At 41.6% G+C, this 25,697-nt stretch overlaps 2 protein-coding genes across 8 annotated transcripts; one reads left to right on the plus strand and one right to left on the minus strand.

Moving 5' to 3' along the window:
• Nucleotides 1-294: 294 nt before the first annotated feature.
• GPN1 (GPN-loop GTPase 1) lies at nucleotides 295-22,330 on the minus strand. 6 transcript variants are annotated; one of them, XM_011956309.1, is made up of 15 exons: nucleotides 21,870-21,929; nucleotides 21,129-21,198; nucleotides 20,613-20,706; nucleotides 19,523-19,562; nucleotides 18,734-18,800; nucleotides 17,656-17,693; nucleotides 17,093-17,171; nucleotides 16,785-16,879; nucleotides 13,501-13,546; nucleotides 12,722-12,868; nucleotides 11,647-11,729; nucleotides 10,490-10,529; nucleotides 8,937-9,027; nucleotides 3,529-3,636; nucleotides 295-1,018 (listed from the first exon to the last, which is right to left on the minus strand). In XM_011956309.1, the coding sequence occupies exons 4-15, from the start codon at nucleotides 19,528-19,530 to the stop codon at nucleotides 933-935; spliced, it is 888 nt and encodes a 295-aa protein (XP_011811699.1). In that variant the 5' UTR covers nucleotides 19,531-19,562; nucleotides 20,613-20,706; nucleotides 21,129-21,198; nucleotides 21,870-21,929; the 3' UTR covers nucleotides 295-932. The 6 variants fall into 6 exon arrangements, with proteins under 6 accessions (XP_011811699.1, XP_011811698.1, XP_011811696.1 ...); XM_011956308.1 differs by lacking the exon at nucleotides 21,129-21,198 and having other exon boundaries at nucleotides 21,870-22,330; XM_011956306.1 differs by lacking the exons at nucleotides 21,129-21,198; nucleotides 21,870-21,929 and adding an exon at nucleotides 21,411-21,579.
• CCDC121 (coiled-coil domain containing 121) lies at nucleotides 21,513-24,931 on the plus strand. 2 transcript variants are annotated; one of them, XM_011956304.1, is made up of 2 exons: nucleotides 21,513-22,188; nucleotides 22,656-23,644. In XM_011956304.1, exons 1-2 carry the CDS (start codon nucleotides 21,821-21,823, stop codon nucleotides 23,608-23,610), a joined length of 1,323 nt encoding a protein of 440 aa, XP_011811694.1. In that variant the 5' UTR covers nucleotides 21,513-21,820; the 3' UTR covers nucleotides 23,611-23,644. The 2 variants fall into 2 exon arrangements, with proteins under 2 accessions (XP_011811694.1, XP_011811695.1); XM_011956305.1 differs by having other exon boundaries at nucleotides 21,555-21,633; nucleotides 22,656-24,931.
• The last annotated feature ends 766 nt before the right edge of the window (nucleotides 24,932-25,697 follow it).

A 25,697-nucleotide genomic window follows, 5' to 3' on the forward strand; every position in this document is an offset into this window, starting at 1 on the left:
TAGGGCAAACCTTTATAAGGGCTGTTATGTATGAAATGTGCCTCTGACCCAAATCCACGGCTTTTGTGTAAATCACCAAGGAGACTTTGCATTAAGTTCAGAGTACAGTACAAACTGGGCCTGGCTCTGTATTTACTCAGTATGTGCACGTGGGAAACTTTAGTAAAATACCACCTCCTTATTGAGACAAGTTTGGACATGTGGCCTTAAGCCTCTGTTGAACAGGAGAAGTGAAGCTATTTGCAATTATATAATTTTCTAATTTGAAATCATGACAAGCAGTCTTACAACAAATTTAAAATTAAAAACTCTTTATCCAAGTCACCAATGAGACAGGATTCTGACTCATTAATCATGTCTTTCCCACTTTCTTCAACAAACCTGATGTCCTATAATGAGCTATACAGTATGAGGCATATTTCGTAGCAATGTTGGTTGATTGCCAAGGAGACTGCTGCCATTCTGGATAAGCTCATGTTTCCCTTTTCCCTGGCTGCTAATAGAAGGGCAACTCACGGTGCAGGGTCAAGGGCAAGAAGCTGGGGTAATAAAGGCTATACATCTAGCCTAATAATAGAGATCTGAGGTGGTCACGAGGAGACTATGTTCTTTTGATTCCATTCCTCAGCAGCAAAAGTACTTGAGTTCAGATGATAAACTTGAAGTTGTAGGCTTGGAAGAGTATCAGCTCAGTATATCCTTCCTTGCATAAATACAAGGGAAAGGCCAAGGGATAATCAGTGTTAACCTGCCAGGTCCAAGGATCTTCTATCTCTGACTTCATCTGAGTCACAAGATTTCTCTAATAAGAGAAACTCTGCCACTCTGAGGAAAATTGTCCCTTATGGGAGCCACCAGTCAGAGGTAAGGATAGTTCTTTCACGTGGAGGTCCAAAATTCTGGACTTCTAGAAACAAGTGTCCTAAAGTCTCCTATTTATTGTTTCTCTTCCAGTATTGTGCCATCGATTCTTGCATAAAATTCTGGAATGCTGGCTCTTCATGGCTTTCCTCTGTAACTGCAAGGAAAAAGAGCAATTCTTTTTCAACTCTTCCATTAGATAAACTGATTAGAGCCCCTGTCACCCATCCATCAGAAAACAGTACGTTACTTCTAAGAAACTTAAGTACTCACTTCCCTCAAAAAGGAAATGTCTCCTAGAAGCATGCTCTATCATGCTGCCCAAAATGTAGTTTCTTTTTAAGTAGAAAGAATACCTCCCTCATAGTAACTAAAATAAGGTCCCACTTGTAGGTATTTTTAACCAAGAGAAATGAAAACACATGTCTACACAAAGATCTATTTGGAAATGTTTATAGTTGCTTTACTCATAGTAGCTAAAATCTACCCAAACATCAATCCACTGGGGAATGGATAAACAAACTGTGGTACATCCACAATAATGGAGTATCACTCAGCAATAAAAAAAGAACATATTACTGATACATGCAACAACATGGAGAGACTACACTGCTGAGTCAAAAAAGGCAAATGCAAAAGGCTAAATACTGTGATTCTATTTCTACGGCATTCTGGAAAAGGCAAGATCAAAGGAACAAAAATCAGTCAGTGGTTGCCAGGCACTAGGTGTTCAGGACGGGGACTGAAAAAAAAAGGGGCATGAGGAAGTTTTGGGGGGCGAGGGATATGTTCTACATTTCAATTGTGATGGTGGTTACAAGAAAGTATGTATTTGTTAAAGCTCAAACTATATACTCAAAAAGGTGAATGTTACTGTTGGTAAATTGCATCTTAACAAATCTGATTAAATGAGGCAATTTACATGTAAAACCCAAAGAATAACGAGGTTTGCTCTTGGCCATAGCTAAGACCTAAATCCTATAATTGGTTTTTTTTGTTTGTTTTTTGTTTTTTGAGACGGAGTCTTGCTCTGTCGCCCAGGCTGGAGTGCAGTGGCACAATCTCGGCTCACTACAAGCTCTGCCTCCCAGGTTCATGCCATTCTCCTGCCTCAGCCTCCCAAGTAGCTGGGACTACAGGCGCCCGCCACCACACCTGGCTAATTTTTTTGTATTTTTAGTAGAGACGGGGTTTCACCATGTTAGCCAGGATGGTCTTGATCTCCTGACCTCGTGATCCACCCGCCTCGGCCTCCCAAAGTGCTGGGATTACAGGCGTGAACCACTGTGCCCAGCCTTTTTTTTTTTTTTTTGAGACCAAGTTTCACTCTTGTTACCCAGGCTTGAGTGCAGTGATGAGCTCTCAGCTCACTGCAGCCTCCGCCTCCAGGTTCAAGTAATCCTACTGCCTCAGCCTCCCAAGTAGCTGGGATTACAGGTGCCCACCACCAAGCCCAGCTAATTTTTTGTTCTTTTAGTAGAGATGGGGTTTCGCCATGTTGGCCAAGCTGGTCTCAAACTCCTGGCCTCAGGTGATCTGCCCCCCCAGGGCTCCCAAAGTGCTGGGATTATAGGTGTGAACCACCGCGCCCAGCCTATGGTTGTTTCAAGAATCAGATTCTGGCAGGGCATGGTGGCTCACACCTGTAATCTCAGCACTTTGGGAGGCCGAGGTGGGCGGATCACTTGAGGCCAGGAGTTCGAGACCAGCCTGGCCAACATGGCGAAACCCCATCTCTACTAAAAATATAAAAAATTAACCAGCTGTGATGGCGTGTGCCTGTGGTCCCAGCTACTTGGGAGGCTGAAGTGGGAGAATTGCTTGAACCTGGGAGGCAGAAGTGGGAGAATTGCTTGAACCCAAGAGGCAGAGGTTGCAGTCAGCCGAGATCGTGTCACTGCACTCCAGCCTAGGCAACAAAGCAAGACCCTGTCTCAAAAAATAATAGTAACAATTAGATTTTGCTCACAGGTCATAAAACTATGCCAAGTGGAATTTGGGTTTCCAGAGCCAATCCATCCTTACTGTTTTAGTCCACACCACCTTATATATTCTTTTTGTTTTTTGTTTTTGAGACGGTCTTGCTCTGTCGCCCAGTCTAGAGTGCTGTGGCACAATCACAGCTCACGATAGCCTCAAACTTCTGGGCTCAAGCAACCCACCCACCTCAGCCTCCCAAGCAGCTTGGACTACAGTTGTGAGTAACCACGCCCAGGTGTTTTTTTCTTTTTTGTGGAGACTGAGACTCACTATGTTGCCCAGGCTTGTCCAGAACTCCTGGTCTCAAGCAATCCTCCTGTCTTGGCCTCCCAAAGTGGTGGAATTACAGGCATGAGCCACCACACCCAGCCCTTACATATTCTTAAAACACAATACAAATAACAACAAACAAAAGTCCTGGATCCCTCAAACCAAGTTAGGACCTAAAGATAAGAAGACATAAGACCAACAAAAGGCCTGTAATCAGCTCCGTATTAACCAGCCAGTAGGCAGGACAGGAACTCTCAATATAGGAAACTCTTTTCTGGTGCTGTATCCTTCACCATCTCCTCTCCCCCACTATTACTGGCTACATGCTTAACAATAAGAAACTCCTGGGCAAACAGTGTGAGGATAAGCAGATGCTCTGTTGCCATGGGCCACCTCAGCAGCCTCTCATCCTCTCACCTCTGTGGTCAATGTCATCAGTATCGCTGTCTGCTTCCTCATCCTCTTCATCCAAGGTTCCTCGAGTCAGGATCAAATCAGAAGGGTGCAGCACAGGAGATACGCTGTCTACAGTGAAAACACCTATCAGTGCATATGCCTCCTTAAAAAGGTGATTTTGAATCACTGAGTAACTATGATCATAAACTGGCAGGATGAAAGCGCTCACGATACATATAAATGCAGGATCTTACCTCTTCTAAATGTATTGGTAATACCACTTAACATTTCTGTAACAGCTTAGTTCACAAAGTGCTTTCATAAGGCAAATAGCCCTAGGAGTACCATATAAGCTGAGGGAAATAATTTTCAAGAAGCTTGTCTTAGTAGTAGCATCATTCTTTCTTACTGGCTCATAGCTTGGAAGGGGTGATGGTTTTTCCTATGAAAGCTAACAACATTTGAGCAGATCCAGTGTGCTGGTGAGTCACAGTGAAAGTGTGGAGTGCTAAGGAAGCCTCCTGGTGGAAATGTAAGTTCAGAGAAGGTCTGCAGAAAATACAGGGTGAAATGATATCGAGGAGCCAGGGTATTATTTAAGAAGAGGAGGGAGGGGAAAAATAGAAAATCAAATACACTAATAGAAGTAAAATTCCCTATTCAGAAAAACTAGTAAGGGCTGAGCTCCAGGAATCAGAAAGAAGTCTCATCAAGTCACTACTGCCATGAGAGGACCTGGCCACTCTCTCTTCAGGAGCCTATGAGGCTTGCGAGAGCTCAGCTAGAGAATAAGGGTGGCCAGAGACAGCAATATCAACTGGCACAAATCTCAAGGGGCCTGTGGGCCTCAAAAAGGAGGAGGACAGGACATGCTGACAGTAAATGCTTCATTCTGTGCCCAACTAACAATTACGCAACTATACTTGTGACTTTCCTCAAATGATTGACTTAAAACTCTCTCAACCTTCAACAGGTTAGCTGATTACAGCAGACCCTTTGCAGCAGTAGTTTTAACATTCACTTCACATATTCAGAAGTGATTCTTAAGGACTGTGGCACATAGAAATGTATTTTGCTGAGCTATGCAACAGGATGGCACAAGTGAGTTCACAACTGGTAAACCCGGTCCGTTACTAGCTTTGCTGTTCTCTACTAGACACAGAGCAGTAACTTTCATGAACAGAAACATCACTCCTTTAAGAAAGATGTCCCAGAAAAAAAAAAAAAAAATGCTAGTGTTGCTGATGAGAAGAAAAAATAAATGTACAATTTATTACAATAAATAAATAAATGGAGCTTTTAAGTACAGTCAATTTGGTTGCAGGATCCCATTAAGCTGCAACAGACTTGCACCTGAATCTTGAGGGCAGTCCCTCAATACACAGGGGTGGGGATGGAAGGTGGGCTGTAAATGGAAACTAACTTAAAAACCCCTGGAGAGCCAATGATAAAACTAACTAAAAAAATTATTTTAATTCAGTAAAGTAGCAGAATAAAAGATGAATATACAGTAATCAAAAGCCTTCATACATACAAATGTAGACCAGTTATAAGATACAACGGTTCAGAAAATCCCATTTTTAACAGTAATGAAGGTTAAATACTTAGAATAAATTTCAAGCTGAGGCCAGGCATGGTGGCTCATGCCTGTAATCCCAACACTTTGGGAGGCTGAAATGGGCAGATCACCTAAGGTCAGGAGTTCAAGACCAGCCTGGCCAACATGGCGAAACCTTGTCTCTACTAAAAATGCAAAAATTAGCTGGGCGTGGTGGCACGTGCCTATAGTCCCAGCTACACAGGAGGCTGAGGCACAACAATTGCTTGAACCCAGGAGGCAGAGGTTGCAGTGAGCCAAGATTGTGCCATTGCACTCCAGCCTGGGTGACAGAGCAAGACTCTGCCTCAAAAATACATACATACATACATACATACATTTCAAGCTGGGTGCAGTGGTTCACACCTGTAATCCCAGCACTCTGGGTGGCTGAGGCGGGCAGATCTCTTGAGCCCAGGAGTTCGAGACCAGCCTGGGCAACATGGCAAAACCTCATCTCCACTAAAAATACAAAATTTAGCTGGGCATGGTGGCAGGCGCCTCTAGTTCCAGCTACTTGGGAGGCTGAGGCAGGAGAATAGCTTGAATCCAGGAGGCAGAGGCTGCAGAGAGTCAAGATCACACCACTGCACTCCAGTTGGGGTGACAGAGCAAGACCCTGTCTCAAAATAAATACATAAACCTGATTTGTTTTTAAAAAAAATTAAAAAGAAACAGGCAAAAACTCTTGTTCAAAAAGGTTGGCTAAAATAACAAAAATATTTTTAAAATAAATAAGAAAAACCTACATGTGGAAAACTGTAAACAGTCCTGAAAGACACAAGTAGACCTGACAAATACAAAGACACTCTGTGGTCTTGGGTAGCACGACTGAACATCATAGAGATGTCACTTCTCCCTAAATTAATTATGAATATAATGTAATCCCAACAAAAATAGCAAAAAGCTTTTTTGGGAACTAGATAAAGTTGATACTCAGTTTATATGGAAGAACATGTAAGGACAGCCAAATAAAAATTAGGAGGAGAATCTGATCTAGTAGATATTGAAACATAATTACATAATTAAAAGAACACGGTACAGGCATAAAAGTAAATAATCCTTGCTCATCAAAGCAAGTTAAAAGAAAAAAAAGTTGGCTGGGGATGGTGGCTCACGCCTATGATCCCAACACTTTGGGAGGCCAAGGCAGGAGGACTGCTTGAGGCCAAGAGTTCAAGACCAGCCTGGGCAACATTGTGAGACCTTGTCTTTATTAAAAATTTCCTTAAAACTAGCCAGATGTGGTGGCACACACCTGTAGATCTAGCTACTCTGGAGGTTGAGGCAGGAGGAATGCTTGAGCCCAGGAGTTCAAGGCTGCAGGGAGCTACGATTGCACCACTGCACTCCAGCCTGGGTGACAGAGAGAGAAACTACCTCAAAAATAAATAAATAAATAAAAAGTAAATGGTCCAGTGAAATAATATAGAAATATATTCAAGTGCACATGGAACTTTAGTATATTATACACAAGAATCTCAAAACGCTGTTACAAGCCAGGTGTAGTGGCACACACCTATCCGAGCTAGTTGGCAGGCTGACATGGAAAAATCGCTTGAGCCCAGGAGTTCCAGACCAGCCTCAGACTTCATCTCTTAAAAAAAAAAAAAAAAAGAACACTACCCCCCAAAAACAAACAAACAAAAAACTCACTGAGGCAAAGGCAGACTTTTAAATAAATTGTACAGATACAACTATTTATGAAAAAAATAACACCAACCTATATACCTCATACTATACCCAGGAATAAACTCGAATTGGGGATCTAAATTTAGAAAATAAAACCAGACAAATCTACAAAAAAACATAGGTGAACTCCTCTTTAACACAGATGTATATAGAGGCTTCCTAACTGTGACTTAAAATCCCAGATGCAATAAAAGATAGATCAATTTGACTACATCAAAACAAATTAAGAACTTTTGCATGGCAAAATAACATCACAAACAAAGTCAAAGGATAACTGATAGGGAGAAAATATTAAATATTTGCAACATATAATCACGAAAAATTGATATTCCTATTATAGCCATGGATATTAAAACTAATGGATGAACCTTAGAAAATTAAAAGGGTATTTATAATCTCAAAGCATCACCTCACAAAATTCTTATTACAAAGAGAAAAACAGCCATATTTTAAAATAGTAATTTTTTTTGTTGTTTTTAAGACGGAGGGAGTCTTACTCTGTCACCCAGGCTGGAGGGCAGTGGTGCGATCTTGGCTCACTGCAACTTCCACCTCCCAGGTTCAAGAGATTCTCCAGCCTTAGTGAGTAGCTGGGAATACAGGCATGTGCCACCATGCCCGGCTAATTTTTTGTATTTTTAGTAGAAATGGGGTTTCACCATGTTGGCCAGGCTGGTCTCAAATTCCTGACCTCAAGTGATCCACCCACCTCGGCTTTCCAAAGTGCTGGGATTACAGGCATGAGCCACCGCGCCCAGCCTAAAAATAGTAATTCTTTATGAAAAATGTAGCATACACCACTTTACAAAAATATTCAAAGTTAACATCACCAGTAATGGGACAAATCAACATCATGTGCCTCCTGATGTGACTCCCTGAAAAACACAACTTCTGTAAAGTTCTGCCAAAAATTAGTCACCCAAATCAAATCACAAGGAAACATGAGACAAACCTAAATTGAAGGATGCTCTATAAAATAACTGTCCAACATGCTTAAAAAATGTCAGTCACGAAATACAAAAACAGACCAAGGAACTGTTCCAGATTCTAAAGGAGTATAAGGCATGTGAGAATTGAATACAACACACATCCAGGATTTTCTCCTGCTATCATGGGGAAATGGCTACATCTGAATAAGATCTCTATGTTAGCTAATATTATAGTATTATGTCAATGCTAATTTCCTGATTTCTGATAACTGCACTGAGGTTATATAAAATTATATCCTTGTTTTTACGAAAAAGACACTGAATTCAAGGTCAAAGAGTATTATATCTGTAACTTACTCAAATGATTCAGGAAAAATATATATTTATATAACATATACAGTCATATACAGATAGAGAAAAGAATAAAGTAAACATGGTAGAATGTTAACATTTTGGGAATCTGAAGACTTATGGCAATTATTTGTATTATTCATGTAACTTTTCTGTAAATCTGAAATTAAGGTCAAACCGTAAAAAAAAAAAAATTATAAAAAAATCGAGGCAGGTTAAAAGTGTTAGAAACAAACAAACAAAAAAAACCACAGCAGACATCAAGTATATTGCCAAAGTAAAGCAAAAACTTCCTGAAAGAGGAATCCAAAGTGGTATAGCTATATATAATTTCCAGTTGTTTGCCTTTCCAAATCCTTTATTTTTTAATATATATGTAAGCATATGTGTGTTGTGTGTGTGTATATATGTGTATGTGTGTATGTGTGTGTGTATATATATAAAACCACATTTCCTTTACCTTTTTCTCTTTATCTCTCTCATATATAAATAGAATTCTGCTGAGTAGAAATAAGTGTAACCGGCCAGGCATGGTGGCTCATGCCTGTAATCCCAGCACTTTGGGAGGCCCAGGTGGGCAGATCATCTGAGGTCGAGAGTTCGAGACCAGCCTGATCAACATGGAAAAACTCCATCTCTACTAAAAATACAAAATTAGCCAGAGGTGGTGGCGCATGCCTGTCATCCCAGCTACTCAGGAAGGCTGAGGCAGGCGAATCACTCAAACCTGGGAAGCAGAGGTTGCGGTGAGCTGAGACTCCAGCCTAGGCAACAAGAGCGAAACTCGGTCTCAAAAAAAAAAAAAAAGGAAATAAGTGTAACCTTTTTTTAGTTCCTAACACCAAGAAATCCTCCAATACCTTTGGCAGTCCCTGCATCCAAGGCTACAGAACCCATATCTTTTTGAAGGCGTTCCAGTTGTTCTCTCTGTCGTTGGCTCTCTGCACTGGCCTGTATATATAGAGAAAAATGTCATCATATTCAAAAAGGAGTCCCAAATTAGATGCGAGACTTCTCAGTGGAGATGAAGAATTATACAAATACTAGAGGCTACATAAAAACTGATGCAGATAAGGGACGTCCGGTATAGGGACAGAAACACTAAGTAGCGTGGGCCTGGGTTACAGCAGAAGTTCAGACTAGAGAGCTCTGCAGACTGATTTAAAGGATTCAGAAACTGAACACAAAAAGATTTCAAAAGAACCCTCAATTCCAAAGTGTTGAGTTCAGTCCAGGGTGGATCTCCTGCTCTGTTAATTAAACTGGAACATTTCAACTGGTTAGGCAAAATGCCTAGATAGAAAGCATTACTCTTTTTATTCATCCCCAGCCTACAAAATGAAAAAACAAAAGATATAATAAAATTTATTATACGGGAAAAAAACACAAAAACCTGAAGTACACATAGCAGGAAGGCTCAAAGACAAAGGATCCAATGAGCCTATGGAAGCAGGACACTCGATCATTTGGGATAAGAGAAGGCTGGGCATGGTGGCTCATGCCTGTAATCCTAGTACTACAGGAGGCCCAGCAGGGAGGATCGCAGGAGCTCAGGAATTTGAGACAAGCCTGGAAAACATAGTGAGACCCTGTCTGTACAAAAATTTACAAAATAAAATTAGCCAGGCATGTGGTACATACATGTTGTCCTAGCTACTCGGGTGGCTGAGATGGGAGGATTGCTTAAGCCTTTTTTAAAAGGTTGAGGCTGCAGTGAGCCGTGATCATGCCACTGCACTCTGGCCTGGGTGACAGAGTGAGACCCTTTCTCAACAACGAAAAAAGGAGTTGTGAATCACCACCATACTCTACAAAATTCTAGAACTAGTTTTAAATTGACCTCTGAAAGGGAAGAAACATTAAGGAGCCTTTCTGCACCCAGACAACATACATACAAATGTACAAATTTAAATGAACAAGTATTTAGAAGATACACTGAAATTTCATTAGTCAATTGTACCTCAATAAAGCTACAAAAATCTTTTTTAATTAAATAAAAGATACATTACTAACCAAAACGAAAGCACTTATGTCATCAGGATCGAGCTGGGTTTTTTTTTTTTTTTTTTTTTTTTGAGACGGAGTCTCGCTCTGTCACCCAGGCTGGAGTGCAGTGGCCAGATCTCAGCTCACTGCAAGCTCCGCCTCCCGGGTTCCCACCATTCTCCTGCCTCAGCCTCCCGTGTAGCTGGGACTACAGGCGCCCGCCACCTCGCCCGGCTAGTTTTTTGTATTTTTTAGTAGAGACGGGGTTTCACCGTGTTAGCCAGGATGGTCTCGATCTCCTGACCTCGTGATCCGCCCGTCTCGGCCTCCCAAAGTGCTGGGATTACAGGCTTGAGCCACCGCGCCCGGCCGAGCTGGGTTTTTTTTAATGGCCCTTTTAAAATGTACAAACAGCCTCCCTTCTTACCAGTGATTTTTTCAGACGTTCATATTCAGGACGATATTCCCTGTAAAGAGAAACACTTTCTAAATTTCTTTGCTTAATCATCTATCCCACTCACTCCCCACATCCCTTATGTCCTCTGTTTTCCTAAGACTCTGACAATAGTAAAATATCTGACTTCATTCAACATCAGATGTAACAAATCTTAGTCACTGACAGAGTCTACCCAATGGAATTAAAAGCCAAGGTGCCCGCTCCCACCTTGGAACCAGGACACACAATCCTGACTGCTGGGCTAGAAAGATTAATACTGGTGAGAACATGACTGATGAACTCATCATTCATTTGAGATAAAAGGCTGAGATAAGTAAAAGATAAGCCTGTTGAGCTCAGGATATGCAACATACAATTATGTGCTTTACTTGAACACCAACAGTGAAAGGATACAGAAAAGAGTCTATCCTAAGGTTCTGATAACACCCCTGTGTCTAATGAATCAAAATCAAAATAATGTGTCTGAAAACCAAAACATGGTTGTTAGGATCTTGCAAAATATGAAGCCAAAGACACACGCTAATAAGCCGGCTATCGTGCCACAGGTCTAAGGAAAGTGCACAGGACTCTGACTCCACTTTCCTTTAGTTAAATGGAATTCCAGTATTAACAATGACAATAGTTATAACATTTATTATAAAATATGCTTACTATATGTCAGCAATTGTGAAAAGTGCTGTATACATGTTTTCTCAGTCTTCACAACAACCGTAGTGCCAAATCCAGCCTACTGCCTGTTTTCATAAATAATGTTTTACTGTAACCCACGCCCATTCATTTATGAATTGTCTAAGGACGCTTTTGTCCTACAATGGCAGACTTGAGCAGTTGCAACAGAGACTGTATGGTCCACAAAGCCTGAGATATCTACTATTTAGCTCTTTACAGAAAAGTCTGATGATCCCTGCTCTTAATCACTCAATACAATGAAGATTTATACTTCCATTAAAAAAAAAAAGTTAAAGGGAACTTGCTACCCCTACATGTGATCTGATTCAATACAGATATGCAAGGCAAATATAATACATCCATCATGAAAACTTAACGCTTCTCCTGGAAAAACTGCTTTCATATCAGAATTGTAGGTTATTAAGAATGTCATCAACAGAATTTTCCTCTATCCTCACCTTTCATATTCTTCGGCAGCACTGGTAACTTGCACAAAGAGTTCATCTAATCCAGTACCCAGAACAGCAGAGACACCCACCACCTGCCAAAAAGCATCATAAATGCCACATATTTTTTAATGAAGTATATTAACTTGTTCAAATGTCATAAAATCTTAGTAAGAGAGGTTTATACTTTGAGAAGTCTTTGGCAAAAAGCCAGGCTAAAAAAGAACAGCACACCTAGTCAAAAGTCACAGAAATAAGTCCATGGAAAATAAAAAAATTGAAAAAGAAAGATATGGCCTGAGTGCAGTGGCCCATGCCTATACTCCCAGTACTTTGGGAGACTGAGGCAGGAGATACACTTTAGGCCAAGCATTCAAGACTAGCCTGGGGAACACAGCGAGATCCCAGTCTCTACAAAATGTAAAAAATTAGCTGGGTATGGTATACCGCACATGCCTATAGTCTTAGCTGCTTGGTAGCTGAGGCAGGAGGATCCCTTGAGACCAGGAGGTCAAGGCTGCAGTGAGCTGTGATCCTGTCACTACACTCTGGCCTGGGTAAAACAAAGCAAGATACTCGCTCCAAAAGGAAAAAAGAAAAAAAAAAAAAAAAGATATAATTAGGACTGAACAATTAACAGGACTCATTATCTATTCCCTAACAAACCAAACCATATCACTTTCTGCTTTGTCTATGCCTTTGCTTGGGCAATTAACCCACTCTGCCTTTGCCTACATAAATCTTACCCTTCTTCAAAGCATACCTCTAATGCTATATCCTCCAAAATCTGTCATTTCGGTCTGCCACCTCACCATCATCAGGCCCAACTTCCAATCTTTCTTAAGGTACTTACTATATCATATGTTTTAATTCTGTGTGTAGCCTTCTCTCCCAAATAGACTATAAACTCTGAAGTTGGGGTCCCTATCTTATTCTTCTTGTACACTTCACAATTTTTAATAAGCAATGCTTTAAGTTACTTTTCAGTAAGTAATAAGCTTCCTTTCTCAGCCAGGTTCAAAGCCAGTCCTATGGGTTAACAGGTTATCTGGAGAGGCTGTCAGTGTGAGCAGGAGAGAAAATTTACCCTGAGTGAGCTGTAAAACTCATCTAACACCAGGCTCATTGAACGAGTCAGGTTACTGACATATGTAGTCTCTTGATTTAAGGCATCTTGGAAAGCCTCAAAATCCTGCATCCATTCCACTGCAAAGCTGTGGTCAATGATGTCAGTCTGTACCAGAGAGAAGTCCATTATGAGCAACCAGAGACAACAAACACAAAATTTATTCTTTTAATTAAGTGGTGACAGCAAAGAGTGTATCATCCATATATTTTCTTTCTCTGCTTCTATTTCCCCCTCCACTGCAACAAGCCACAAAGAACCACGATCACTGTGTAGTCAGTGTAATTAAATGAAGATATGTATTCCCTTGGTTCACCCTCTACCATCCACTGCCAAGTAACCAGGGCCAGAATGGACACCAGCACATTCTAGGCTCTGAAGTCAAAATGTCTCTTGCATCCTAGCCATCAACCAACAGAGAAGTTTAGTGTTTTTTAATTTGCCTCTTCCAGTAGACTAGCTGTCCCTCTCGTAATTACACAGTCTTGACTCTGAGGGATAATCTACACACTATGGTTGAAGCGCTACTCTACCTAGCCTAAAATAATTTTAGACAAGAGTTGGTAATAACTGCTCATTCAATTTGGTTGATTCATTTTCTCGAAGTGCCTATGAATTTGTTTCAGTAAAGCCTGAATCTGGTCTCCAGCATCTGAAAAAATCTTTCTCACCCACCCAAATCTTCCAACCACAAGGTTCTGATGAAAAATGGTGAATCACAACAGGAAGAATACACTTACTTTATTCATGACCACGATGAAAGGTAGCTTGGTTTTGTACAAGATGCTGAAAAACCAAACATTGAGAAGTTATTAGTAAAAGCACATAAGCTCTTGCTTGTCCAGTGTCAGTATGTCGGGACTAAGTAAGAGAAGGGGAATGAGTTCAGAATCTAAAAAGTAGTCATCCGTTTTTACGTAACACTCATATAGTCTCTCCCAACAGGAAAACCACCACCACCCAGAAACAACACACACACTCACTCTCATTTGAAGTCATAATGCCTTAACATTGAACTTGTTTTTGTTTTGCTTTTTACCAAACTGGCATTTTTCAGAGAAGGAAATGAACATTTATTGAATACGTATTACAGGTTGAGAATTTCTTATCTGAAATACTTGGGACCAGAAGTGTTTTCGATTTCAGATTTTGGAATATTTGTAAATACTTATTGGTTGAACATCCCAAATCCGAAAATCCAAAATCCTCCAATAACCATTTCCTCTGAGTGTCACGTCAGTGTTCAAAAAGTCTCAGATTTTGGAGCATTTCAGATTTCAAATTTTTGGATATGGGATGCTCAATCTGTATAGTCTAGGCACTGTGCTATTAAGCACCTTTATATGTATTATCTCCTTTATTCTTTACAAATAACATGTAAATATATACCATTTTTATTTGTCAATTGTACCTCAATAAGGTGGGAAAAGAACATTAAAACTTTTTTCAATCCGTAAAGTAACATTTAAAAATGTTTCTACCCCCACCTTTATTGAGGTATGGTTGACAAAAATTATATGTATATTTAAGGTGTACAAAGGGATATTTTGATACACAGTTGACCCTTAAACAACATAGGTTTGAACTGTGAGGTTTACTTTTCTTCCACCTCTGCCACCCCGAGACAGCAAAACCAACTCATACTCTTAGACTAGTGAAGACGATTAGGATGAACAGTTTTATGATGATCCACTTCACTTAATGAATAGTTAATATATCTTCCCCTTATTTTCTCTAGCCTATTATAGGAATACAGCATATAATACATATAATATATATAATGTGTGTTAATCTACTGCTTACGTTACCAGCAAGGTTTCCAAACAACAGCAGTCCTTTAGTAATGAAGTCTGGGGGGAGTCAAAGTTATAGTCAGGTCTTCCACTCCACAGGGGTTGGCTCCTCTAACCCCCAAATTGTTCAAGGTCAACTGTATGTTTACATCATGAAATGATTACCAGCTGGGGGTGTTGGCTCATGCCTGTAATCCCAGCACTTTGGGAGGCCAAGCTGGGAGGACTGCCTGAGCCCACGAGTTCAAAACCAGCCTAGGCAACGTGGTGAGACCCCACCTCTAAAAATAAATAAATAATATGTATATTTTTGGAAAGAAATGATTACCACCATCAGGCAAATCAAATAATTTTCTTTTAAACAATTAATATGAAAATGGGCCAGGCACAGTGGCTCATGCCTGTATTCCCAGCTCTTTGGGAGGCCAAGTCGGGCAGATCACTTGAGGTCAGGAGTTTGAGACCAGCCTGGCCAACACAGTGAAACCCTGACTCTACTAAAAATACAAAATTAGCTAAGCATAGTGACTACTCGGGAGGCTGAGGCAGGAGAATCACCTGAGCCCAGAAGGTGGAAATGGCAGTAAGGTGAGATCGTGCCATTGTACTCAAGCCTGGGTGACAGAGCAAGACTCTTGTCTCAAAAAATATAAATAAATAAACAATTAATATGAAAATGAAATAATGCTGTCAATCTTCAGATTTCTATTTGGATCAAGATTTCTTGCATCCAACAAAAAGGGACATCCCTTGTCATATCAGAAGAGACAAACGTTGGTGATGGCATTTGTGCACCCTCAAAATTAAATTCTCTCAGCTTTAATAACTGTCTGCCTTGCCTTGCTTTTTTTTTTTTTTTTTGAGACGGAGTCTTGCTGTGTTGCCCAGGCTGGAGTGCAGTGATGTGATCTCGGCTCACTGCAAGCTCCACCTCCTGGGTTCATGCCATTCTCCTGCCTCAGCCTTCCTAGCAGCTGAGACTACAGGCGCCCACCACCCCGCGCCTGGCTAATTTTTTGTATTTTTAGTAGAGACGGGGTTTCACCGTGGTCTCGATCTCCTGACCTCATGATCCCCCCACCTCGGTCTCCCAAAGTGCTGGGATTACAGGCATGAGCCACCACGCCTGGCCACTCCTCAGTCTTAATGCACTAATATAATCTAGTGAGGCATGCCCTTCCTCTGCTGATGGTGCCACATTTGGGGCAAACCTGTGCCTTTCATTTTTTTGAGACAAGGTCTCACTCTGTTGCCCAGGCTGGAGTGCAGTGACATCATCACACCTCTGCAGCCTTGGCCTCCTAGGCTCAAGCAATCCCCCCACCTCCGACTCCCAGGTAGCTGGGATTACAGGCACACACCACTATGCCTGGCTAATGTTTTGTATAATTTGTAGAGATGAGGTTTCACCATGGTGCCCAGGCTAGTCTCAAACTCCTGGGCTCAGGCGATCCTTCCACCACAGCCTCCCCAAGTGCTGGGATTATAGGCATAAGCTACCATGCCTGGCCACCTGTGCATTTTACAATTATGGATAAATCTTCTTATTCGTGGTATCTCCTCATGTTACAATTTCACTCTACCAGCATCATCATTTAGGCCAGAGGACTCTATTCTTCTTCTTTCTTTCTTTCTTTTTTTTTTTTTTTTTGAGACAGGTTCTTGTTGCCCCAGGCTGGAGTGGAGTGGCCTAATCTGGCTCAATACAGCCTCAACCACCTGAGCTCAAGCAATCCTCCTACATCAGCCTCCCAAGTAGCTGGGACTACAGGGGCATGCCACCACGCTGGCTAATTTTTCTAAATTTTTTTATAGAGACAGAGTCTTGCTATGTTGCCCAGCCTGGTCTCAAATTCCCGAGCTCAAACGATCCTCCCACCTTGGCCTCCCAAGTGTTGGGATGACAGACTCGGCCCAGAGGACTTTATTATCTTTAGACTTGGATTTTATTCAACTGGGAACAACTATCAGACAGCTCATATTCATACATCACCTTTTTGTAACAACAAGGGAGGAAGATCAGAGGGTACTGAGAGAGAATACCAACAGCACATGTGCGTCTTTTCTCCTCATGGCCTTCCCCAACTCATGGCCACTCAACTGAAGAGCAAATCTGAATGAGCACAAATCCAGGGGTAAGCAACCAGATTTTAAAAAAATTTAAAAAAGAGGAAGAAGAGAAAAAGGCCTTATACCTTGATGGAACACTGTCCCCACCAATAATCAATTACCTGCAGGCATAGAGCATGTTGGACATGAAGGTCACTGGGTTGGTACTTCTCGATGTGTCCATTACATAGATGACAACTGTTGGAAATGAGGATGCCTAAAGCCACAAAATAATCAAAGCCTTGGTCAGAGGGCTTATGACCTGTCCTCAAACTTTTTCCACCATCCTTAACAAGGGGAAACCACTTTAGGCAGGGTGTGCAGAGCTTCTACAACTCCCTCCCATATAAAGTCCAAGGCAATTAAAAATTAATGCTCATCCAGTCTAGCCCCTCTAGCTATTCTCAGTAGCAAGTCCTAGAATACTCACAAGGGCCTCAGTGATAATTGTCCCAGAAGCTGACCAAGTGAATACCTCAATCTGTCCAGGTGTGTCAATCAACACATATCTGTATCAAGAAAGATCATTAAAGAAGTGTTATATTTGTGTTATGCTGAAGGATATTCCATCATATAAGACAATAAACATCTGGTTATCCAAGACTTGAATAACCTCTGCACACTGCCAAATCTAACTTCCTCATATTGCCCTTAAACTGCACATGATGATCCCCTAGACTTTGTTCAGTGACCAATATTCACACTAATGGGCAGGAACAGCAGACCATGAGTTACTGCAAATGACCACAGGGGAAACTTTTATAGAAACACAATGCGTTTAAAATGAAAGACACAAAACCAGAATGTAAATCTCTTGGGAAATATCTGGTTGCTTAGGGCTGGGGTGAGTGTGGAACAGAGGAAGAAGAATGGGAGGAATGGTTTCATCTCAATCTATACCCTTTCAGAGGCTGATGGTATCCCAGATCCTCCATGAAGCCTAGAAATATGTCAACTACAGAGAAATAAATGGGTGTTACTGAAATCACTTACTTAGACATGTTCTGGGCCTTCTCAATAAATTTCATCACCTAAAAGAAAAAGACGTCAATGACAACAAATTCTGATTTCAACACAAAATCACAGAGCCCTCTCCAGGGTGGCATACCTCACAGGCACTATCACCTACTGAATCTCTCAATCACCTACTGAACGTTGGCAATCTTAGGACAACAAGGAATAAACGGACTGAGCTAAAGCAACACAGCCACATCAGCAGCACTCCAATACCACCTTGGGGCACAATCCAAGGACCTGAGAAGCGGAAGACTTTGATCTGTCAATGTCAAGTAGTATCTCTTGTCAAAATGTTAACAGCCTGTCTCATGGCTTAACATCAGAGTAAAAAAACCAATGATTATAAAACACTCTTATAGAAACAGGTGACAAAGAAAACCTAAAGAATGACAAACATTTATCACAAGTAAAATGCCCCATCATCTTTCCATTCCATGACTGCTAGTCCATCCCATTCCCAAATACCCCCATCCCAGCTTCAGGGTAATACCACAAGCAAAGAACAGGTCAAGAAAATAACCCAGGTCTTTTAGATTTTTATTAGCTGTCACAAATATTAAATGTGAAGTGTCTGACAATACTGATCACCTTCTCATAGTCTACTTCTCTGTCTGACAAAATGTCTACTTATTTTCTATATTTACGTTCAGGTTTCCTGCTTTTCTTTTTTTTTTTTTTTTTTTTTTGAGACGGAGTCTTGCTTTGTCGCCCAGGCTGGAGTGCAGTGGCGCGATCTCGGCTCACTGCAAGCTCCGCCTCCCGGGTTCACGCCATTCTCCTGCCTCAGCCTCCTGGGTAGCTGGGACTACAGGCACGCACCACCATGCCCGGCTAATTTTTTGTATTTTTAGTAGAGATGAGGTTTCACCGTGTTAGCCAGGATGGTCTCGATCTCCTGACCTTGTGATCCGCCCGCCTCGGCCTCCCAAAGTGCTGGGATTACAGGCGTGAGCCACCGTGCCTGGCCCTTTTCTTTATCAATGTGATCAAGCTAAGGAACTTAAGAGTCACAGATTTTTACACAGCCATATTAATATATTAAAGACAGACATACCTGATCAAATCTGGTAGCAAAGAGATTGAGTGAGGTCACTATGCCGCCATTGGGTCCAAGTCCATATCTAGACACCAAGTTGAGGACTGAAATCGCTTATAGATTAGATTATAAAGTTCACACCTAGGCTATCATTCACACAAACAGCATTATGAAATTAGTGTTCCGTTAATGAATACTGGCAACCTAATCCGTGACTACCACACAACCTTAACCACACAGGGAAACATTCAGTATCAAGGTCTGGCTCACTCATTTATGACTTTAGGAATGGCCAGGCAAAATGAAGAAAGCAAAGTGACCAAAATGTAATACAGGTGCATCAGGTAGTGACATCTCACTAGCATTGGCCATTAAGGCCACCTGTATAACACCTCCGGCTCTGATCCTCATAAACAAATTAAGCAGAGTACACATTTCACACAGCAATTTACTAAGAGTTAATCCAACTAAACCCACTTATTTCTGAGTTTCCCAGTCTAAAGAGGTGGTAACCAACAGATGATCCTCCAAGGCCAAATACTACCTTGTGGGACCCAGGTAGCTGTCAGTTATCCTATCATACTCTCTGCTCTTTAATAACAACAGCTTGCCGTCTGGGGAGACAGTAAAAAAACTAAAATCTCAAGCTGAAATAGTATTTCTTATCACCTACCTCTCCCACAATCAGCTTCCATCCTTTTGCTTGTATATTTCACAAGGAAAAGGCAAAAACACTCTTCCAAGCCACAAAATACACAGAAATGAAGCCAGGAATGAGTCAAGACCAACGTAGATGGAAAAGGATACTGTTTCATGACTTCTTTATACTTTACAGTATCACGAATATCTGAGGAGAAAGAAAAGAATTAACTGGAATGTAATACATGCACATTCCCTACCAGCAGGAAAGTGAAACTGGCCTTCCAGCCTTCTCTTGTCAGCATTCTCTTCTACCACCTCCACTTTCATACTGGTTTCCTTCCTTATAAAGAATAAATGTCAAGTAATTCATGAAGAATGTTAGGGCTAGGAGCTCTAAAGTTATGGTAGAGAGTTTTGTCTCCACAAAGTGAAAAGTTTCACACAAGTTAAACACGCCTAGAAAAACAGAGGCAAAAATCAAGTGGGAAAAAAAACTTCTTAGTAATTGCCTATTACTGACAAATGCAATGCAAAGGCAATGCAGACATGATTTTTAAAAAGGAATTAGGCTGGGCACAGTGGCTCACACCTGTAATCCAAGAATTTTGGGAGGCCAAGGCAGGAGGATCCCTTGAGCCCAGGAGTTCAAGATCAGCCTGGGCAACATAGAGAGGTCTTGTCTCTTCAAACAAAACAAAACTAGCCCAGCATGGTGGTAGGATCACTTGAGCCTGGGATGTTGAGGCTGCAGTGAGCTGTGAATCACGCCACTGCACTCTGGCCTGGGTGACAGACTGTATCAAAAAAAAAAAAAAAAAAGCCTAAAGCTGTTTAGGAACTCAAGCAAATCCAAAGGAAATGAAAGTAGATAGTTTAGAAAACATGAAAAAAGAAGGCACTGAAGACTAGCAGGCTGGAGGCTTTACAGAGTCTCACTCTATTGCCCAGGCTGGAGTGCAGTGGCGCTATCTTAGCTCACTACAACCTCTGCCACTCGGGTTCAAGCAATTCTCCTGCCTCAGCCTCCCGAGTAGTGGGAATTACAGGCATCTGCCACCGCGCCTGGCTAATTTTTTGTATTTTTAGTAGAGATGGGGTTTCACCATCTTGGCCAGGCTGGTCTTGAACTCCTGACCTCTTCATCTACCTGCCTCGACCTCCCAAAGTGCTGGGATTACAGGGGTGAGCCACTGCACCCGGCGTTTTCAAATCTCTTTAAAGCACTTCACACAAGTTATGTTACCAGTTTACTCACCAATATTGGCAGGAAAGGGAACTTCATGTACTGCTGGATCCAGGTTGATCACATAAGGTGGAGTGCCTTGGGCATGCAGGTGTCCTGTGAGCCTCTGCAGAGATATGGGGAGAGGGTTGGAAGGAGACAACGAGGGGACAAGAGAGAACTTCCTTTACTACCCATGCCTTAAGAATTTTGCACTTAGATTTTCTTCTACCTGAAATATCCACCCACTATATACACCTCCAAGATACAACTCTCAGTTCAAATGCTACCTTTCTTCATCACCCATCTAACAAAACTTCCCCTACTCATAGTCACTTGTTTACTTGTTTTGATTCTTCGTATGTGGGTCTTCTCTATCTCCTCCATTAAATATTTAGCCCCATGAATGAATCTTGTCAACCTAATTTTCGCTATATCCCCAGTGAATGGTACATGACAGGCGTGCAAGAAATAATTCTTTGGCAAATCTTCACCAAAACCTGTGTGCTAGCACTGTATTAATCTTTAAAGTTACTTGTAAGCCCCTGCCTTCGAGAAACTGGCAATTTTCTCAACAAGACAATTCCTGTACAACGTGGTAAGCTGGACCGAGTATGCACTGAAGGTGCGCAGAAGAGAGCCTTAATTAACCTGGCTAGGGCCCGAGGAGGCTTTGCCGGGGAAGGGACTAAAGTTGATGGGAAATCACCGAAACCCGTGCGCCGATACCCTCCAAATCCTCGAAGACCTCCCCTCCCTTTCTCCCTGGCCTTCCGCCTATCGGAGGCAACCTTTTGAGCTCCCCTACTACACCCACGCTGTGTACGTCACCTGTACAAAGGTGGTTTTCCCGGATCCTGCCATTCCCAACACCAACAGACACACTGGGTGCCGCGGACCCCCAGAAGCCTGGGGCTCAGCTGCAGCTGCGGGCGCCGCCATCTTCCTCCTGGCCCCGCCCACCTGACCATAGAGACACCGCATGGCTAGATGAAACTTCCGCGATGTTCTGGGCAGCGAACGAAAACAGAACGGAAGCGTCAGAAAGGAGCGGGTGAAGTGGCGCGGTAGTTGCCAGGGCATCTTTTTAGTGTCGGGCAGGGATGGTGAGCCAATTAGTGACAGTGGCGAGGAAGTGGGGGCGCTGAGCAAGCGAGAGGAAGGCTGAAGGGAGCTAGGAAAAGGGCGCTGATCTCTGCAGCCTGGGAGGGCTTTTGTCCCCAGGGGGAAGGCGAGAAGAGATGGGGTCCCGAGGGCAGGACTCACACAGCAAGAAAACGAGGCGCATGCCTCTCATTTCGAGCCCGCAGAGAGCGGGGAGCGGAGCCACTGGAGGACCGGCTGCTCGGGTTTATTCGGTAGCCGAGGCGGTTAAACAGTTCAGGGCTGGACCAGCCGGGACTGGAGCAGGGTGCAGCCTCCAGGGTTGCTGGGCAGCACCGAGACCCTTTGAGCACCGAACGGATAAACTACGGGAACTTTCTGCACTTGCATATTGTTCCCGCGAGTTGCAGGCGCAGGTTCCTGATGCTAGCGTTCATTCCTTGGCAATCACCCACAGTGAACTGCGCAATTGCCGTGACCTTCAGGATGAATGCTTGGATTCCAGGTGCGAATAGGTACTAGAGGGGAGCTTCCTTCTCACTGAAGGGCTCTCAGAAACTCAGGAAAGATGATGAAAGAGCTTAGAAAAGTATTTCTACTCGCAACCACCCAGTCTGTTTCTGTGGCCCTTTGTAGCTGCTAACAGTGTTCAGTAAGTCATTAAGATCTGGCTTTCATACCCAGGCTCTGCCACTTGCTAGTGGTATGAGTCATGGGCAATTCACTTAAACTCTCTGAACCTGTTTTCTCTTTTTAAAACTGAGATAATACCTCCCAGGGTTGTAGTGAACGCACGTTGTAAATGATGAGCAAAATCCGTCATCCTTTACCATTAGTTGGATTTCCCACACCTTGCATAATGTCTGGAACATTCTGGGTGCTCAGAAATATTATCTTGTATGAATAAAGGACAGTTGTGCACTTCCTAAAGTTTCATTAACTGAGAGAGGAATGTCTCATTTGTTCTTTCAGGTTTGCTGAGGGCCCCAGAAGGCTCCTTCCACCGTATCATAGTCTAATAAATAATTTTGTCAAGCCAGAGAAGCTAACAAAGGTGGAGACAATCCTTAAAGAAAAGATAGTGGCGGAAATGACGGATCTGAACAAGCATACAAAACAAGCTCAAATCCAGCGGGAACAGCTACTGGAGGAATACAGGGAGCTATACCAAGAAAAGTTACTTGTCCAGGCTGAAAACAGGTTCTTTCTGGAATACCTGACTAACAAAACTGAAGAGTACACAAAGCAACCCGAGAAGGTATGGAACAGCTATTTACAAAAAAGTGGAGAGATTGAACGAAGAAGACAAGAATCAGCCTCCAGAGATGCAGAACAAATTTCAGTGCTTAAAACAGCGCTCTTGCAAAAGGAAAATATCCAATCCAGTTTGAAGCGGAAGTTGCAGGCAATGAGGGACATTGCTATATTAAAGGAAAAGCAGGAGAAAGAAATACAGACATTGCAGGAGGAGAAAAAGAAAGTCCAAGCTGAGACAGCTGCAAAGACACGTGAAGTACAGGCCCAGCTCCTCCAGGAGAAAAGATTACTGGAGAAACAACTGAGCGAGCCAGACAGGAAGCTACTGGGAAAGAGAAAAAGAAGCGAGCTTAATAAGAAAGCCCAGGCCTTGAAGTTGGCAGCAAAGCGGTCTATTTTTGAATACTCCTGTGGCCTCAAGAGAGAGAACCAGCAGTTCAAGAAGGAATTACTGCAGCTAATTGAGCAAGCCCAGAAACTAACGGCTACTCAAAGCCACTTAGAAAATAGGAAGCAGCAGCTGCAGCAGGAACAGTGGTATCTGGAGTCCTTAATCCGGGGGAGGCAGAGACTGCAAGGAAGTCATAATCAGTGCCTAAATAGACAGGATGTTCCAAAGACCACACCCAGTCTTCCCCAAGGCACCAAATCAAGGATTAATCCAAAGTAACTCCTCCTAAAATAACATTGATTAGATAACTGGAGCAAGTACTCTTAAGTGCTACATTAACCTGGTTAGGAAGGCTTTTGGATTCCAGATTGTTATTGTAACATCTCCATCATGATGTGTTGGAGTGAAGGATTAGATGGTTTTATCCAACAGTCTTACTAGGTATTTGGTAACCAGCTTCCCTTAACTAGTTTTTTCTTTAAATACTCTCATTAATAAGAGATTTCACAAACCTTTAGTTAACCTAACACATGACCCTAACCTAGCCATTTACCGTACATCAAACTAACTAAAGGAAACCAACCCAAGGGAGTGAAAACAGTTGTGATTTATTTCATCTAACTAAATTAATTTCTTTATAGAGAAAAAGTACCTTTAAGGATAGCATTCCAAATAGACTGAATAGCGTTCTGCTCAGTAAATAACCAGTATCAGTTTATCCTTATTCCTTTTGACCGACTTAGCAGACAAAAGCAGTTTTCATAAGCTTTTTGTAAGTTTGTGCCAGTGACCAGGTAGCTCCTTCTAGTTTTCTCATGAGCGAAAAAGCATTCTAATAACAGCAAGTCCAGTAAGTGCTAGGCAGAGTGACCTTTCATCTGATGTGAAGCCCCTACAAGTTTAGCTTTAAGTAAATTGAGAAGGTAAGAGAAGATTAAGACATATTAGGTCAGCTCTTACATTTGAAAATGTTTTCTTTGAAGAAACACATGTAGCATGGAGGTGATTGAATGCCTCCGCTTATTTCAGGAAAATGTATCCAAAAAAACTTGAAATATTTGGACTTTTTAGTCATCCATTTCCCTAGCAGCATTCTAAAAGATAGAAGTACCATGATGTTTCTTATCCTAAGTGCTTTAGTTTTAGGTCATTTATTAATTTTCTTACAGGTACACTTTCTAGTACATGAAGTATCTTTTGTAATTAACACGTGCCACATGTTTATTCCCATTTAATAGAACTATAAATTATATTTTAAATTATATATTTTTAGGATAGTTATATATTTTGGGGGGGGAGTTCTGCGACATTGAACTTGGACTATTTATTTGGATGCTGAATCCCAGTATAGGAATATAATCTCACATTTTAATATGGGTCCTCTATGGGAAAATAGGATCAACTTTGTTTCCCAGAAATTGTGATGAAAAACTTCAAAATAATTTTCCTGAATTTTCAGCTTTATTTACATGTAAAGTGAATTCCCTTAAAATTGGATTTAAAAAGGATCCTCCTTCAATATGTCCTTCTAGCTTTAACAACTTTTCTGTTAAATATGTAGTTTATTAAACAATGTTATTAAATAAAAACATTTATCCACTGATTTTATTACTATTCCAATGTAACACGTTTTCTACTTCATCACTCTATTACCACTCTTAAATGTCTTACTCACACGTGCAAATAATAAAAACTAGTGTTAATGCAGAAATTAGGATTTTAGCATGCAGGTGCTTTAAATTAAATCTCAATTTGTGAGCTGAAAATACAGAAACACTGAACAAGGAAAGCATGGTATCCAAGACAAACTTGAAGGCTTGTTCTCTGTGGATGTAAAAACCCTAAGACAATATATTTCTAAGGCTGAAAAAAGTTGTAAAGTAGGAAGCATATTAGTTCTTCTGTTAATTCCCCTCCTGCCACTGGTGTCCTTATTATCTAATTCAGGAGTGGGTAACTTCCACCTGGTCTCAGTTCATTTTTACTTCTTATCATCCCAGATAACGGATATGGTATACTGCTTGTGGCTGTCCCTTCCAGAGTGAAGGCTTGAAGAATTAAAAGTTGAATGATAACCGATTTCATACCTTGAAATCCATACCTCTAAGTGAGCAGCAAGTTGGCCAACTAAGATTTCAATCTACATTTTGTCTACTTTGCTATTTAGAAAATTACACAGGGTTATGTTAAGAAAGTAAATTTAGATGGAAAATATCTCTGAGGTGAAATTTAAGACCTGCTATGATTGCTAAAATGAAACCTACAATGCAAAAACTGGGGAAGAAACTATTCTAGGCAGAGGCAACAGTGAATGCAAATGCCTTAAGATGGCAATAAGCTTGGTAGGTTCAAGGAACAGAAAGGTG

The sequence above is a fragment of the Colobus angolensis genome, unplaced genomic scaffold (assembly GCF_000951035.1).
Source record: "Colobus angolensis palliatus isolate OR3802 unplaced genomic scaffold, Cang.pa_1.0 Scaffold413, whole genome shotgun sequence".
Lineage (NCBI taxonomy): Eukaryota > Metazoa > Chordata > Mammalia > Primates > Cercopithecidae > Colobus > Colobus angolensis.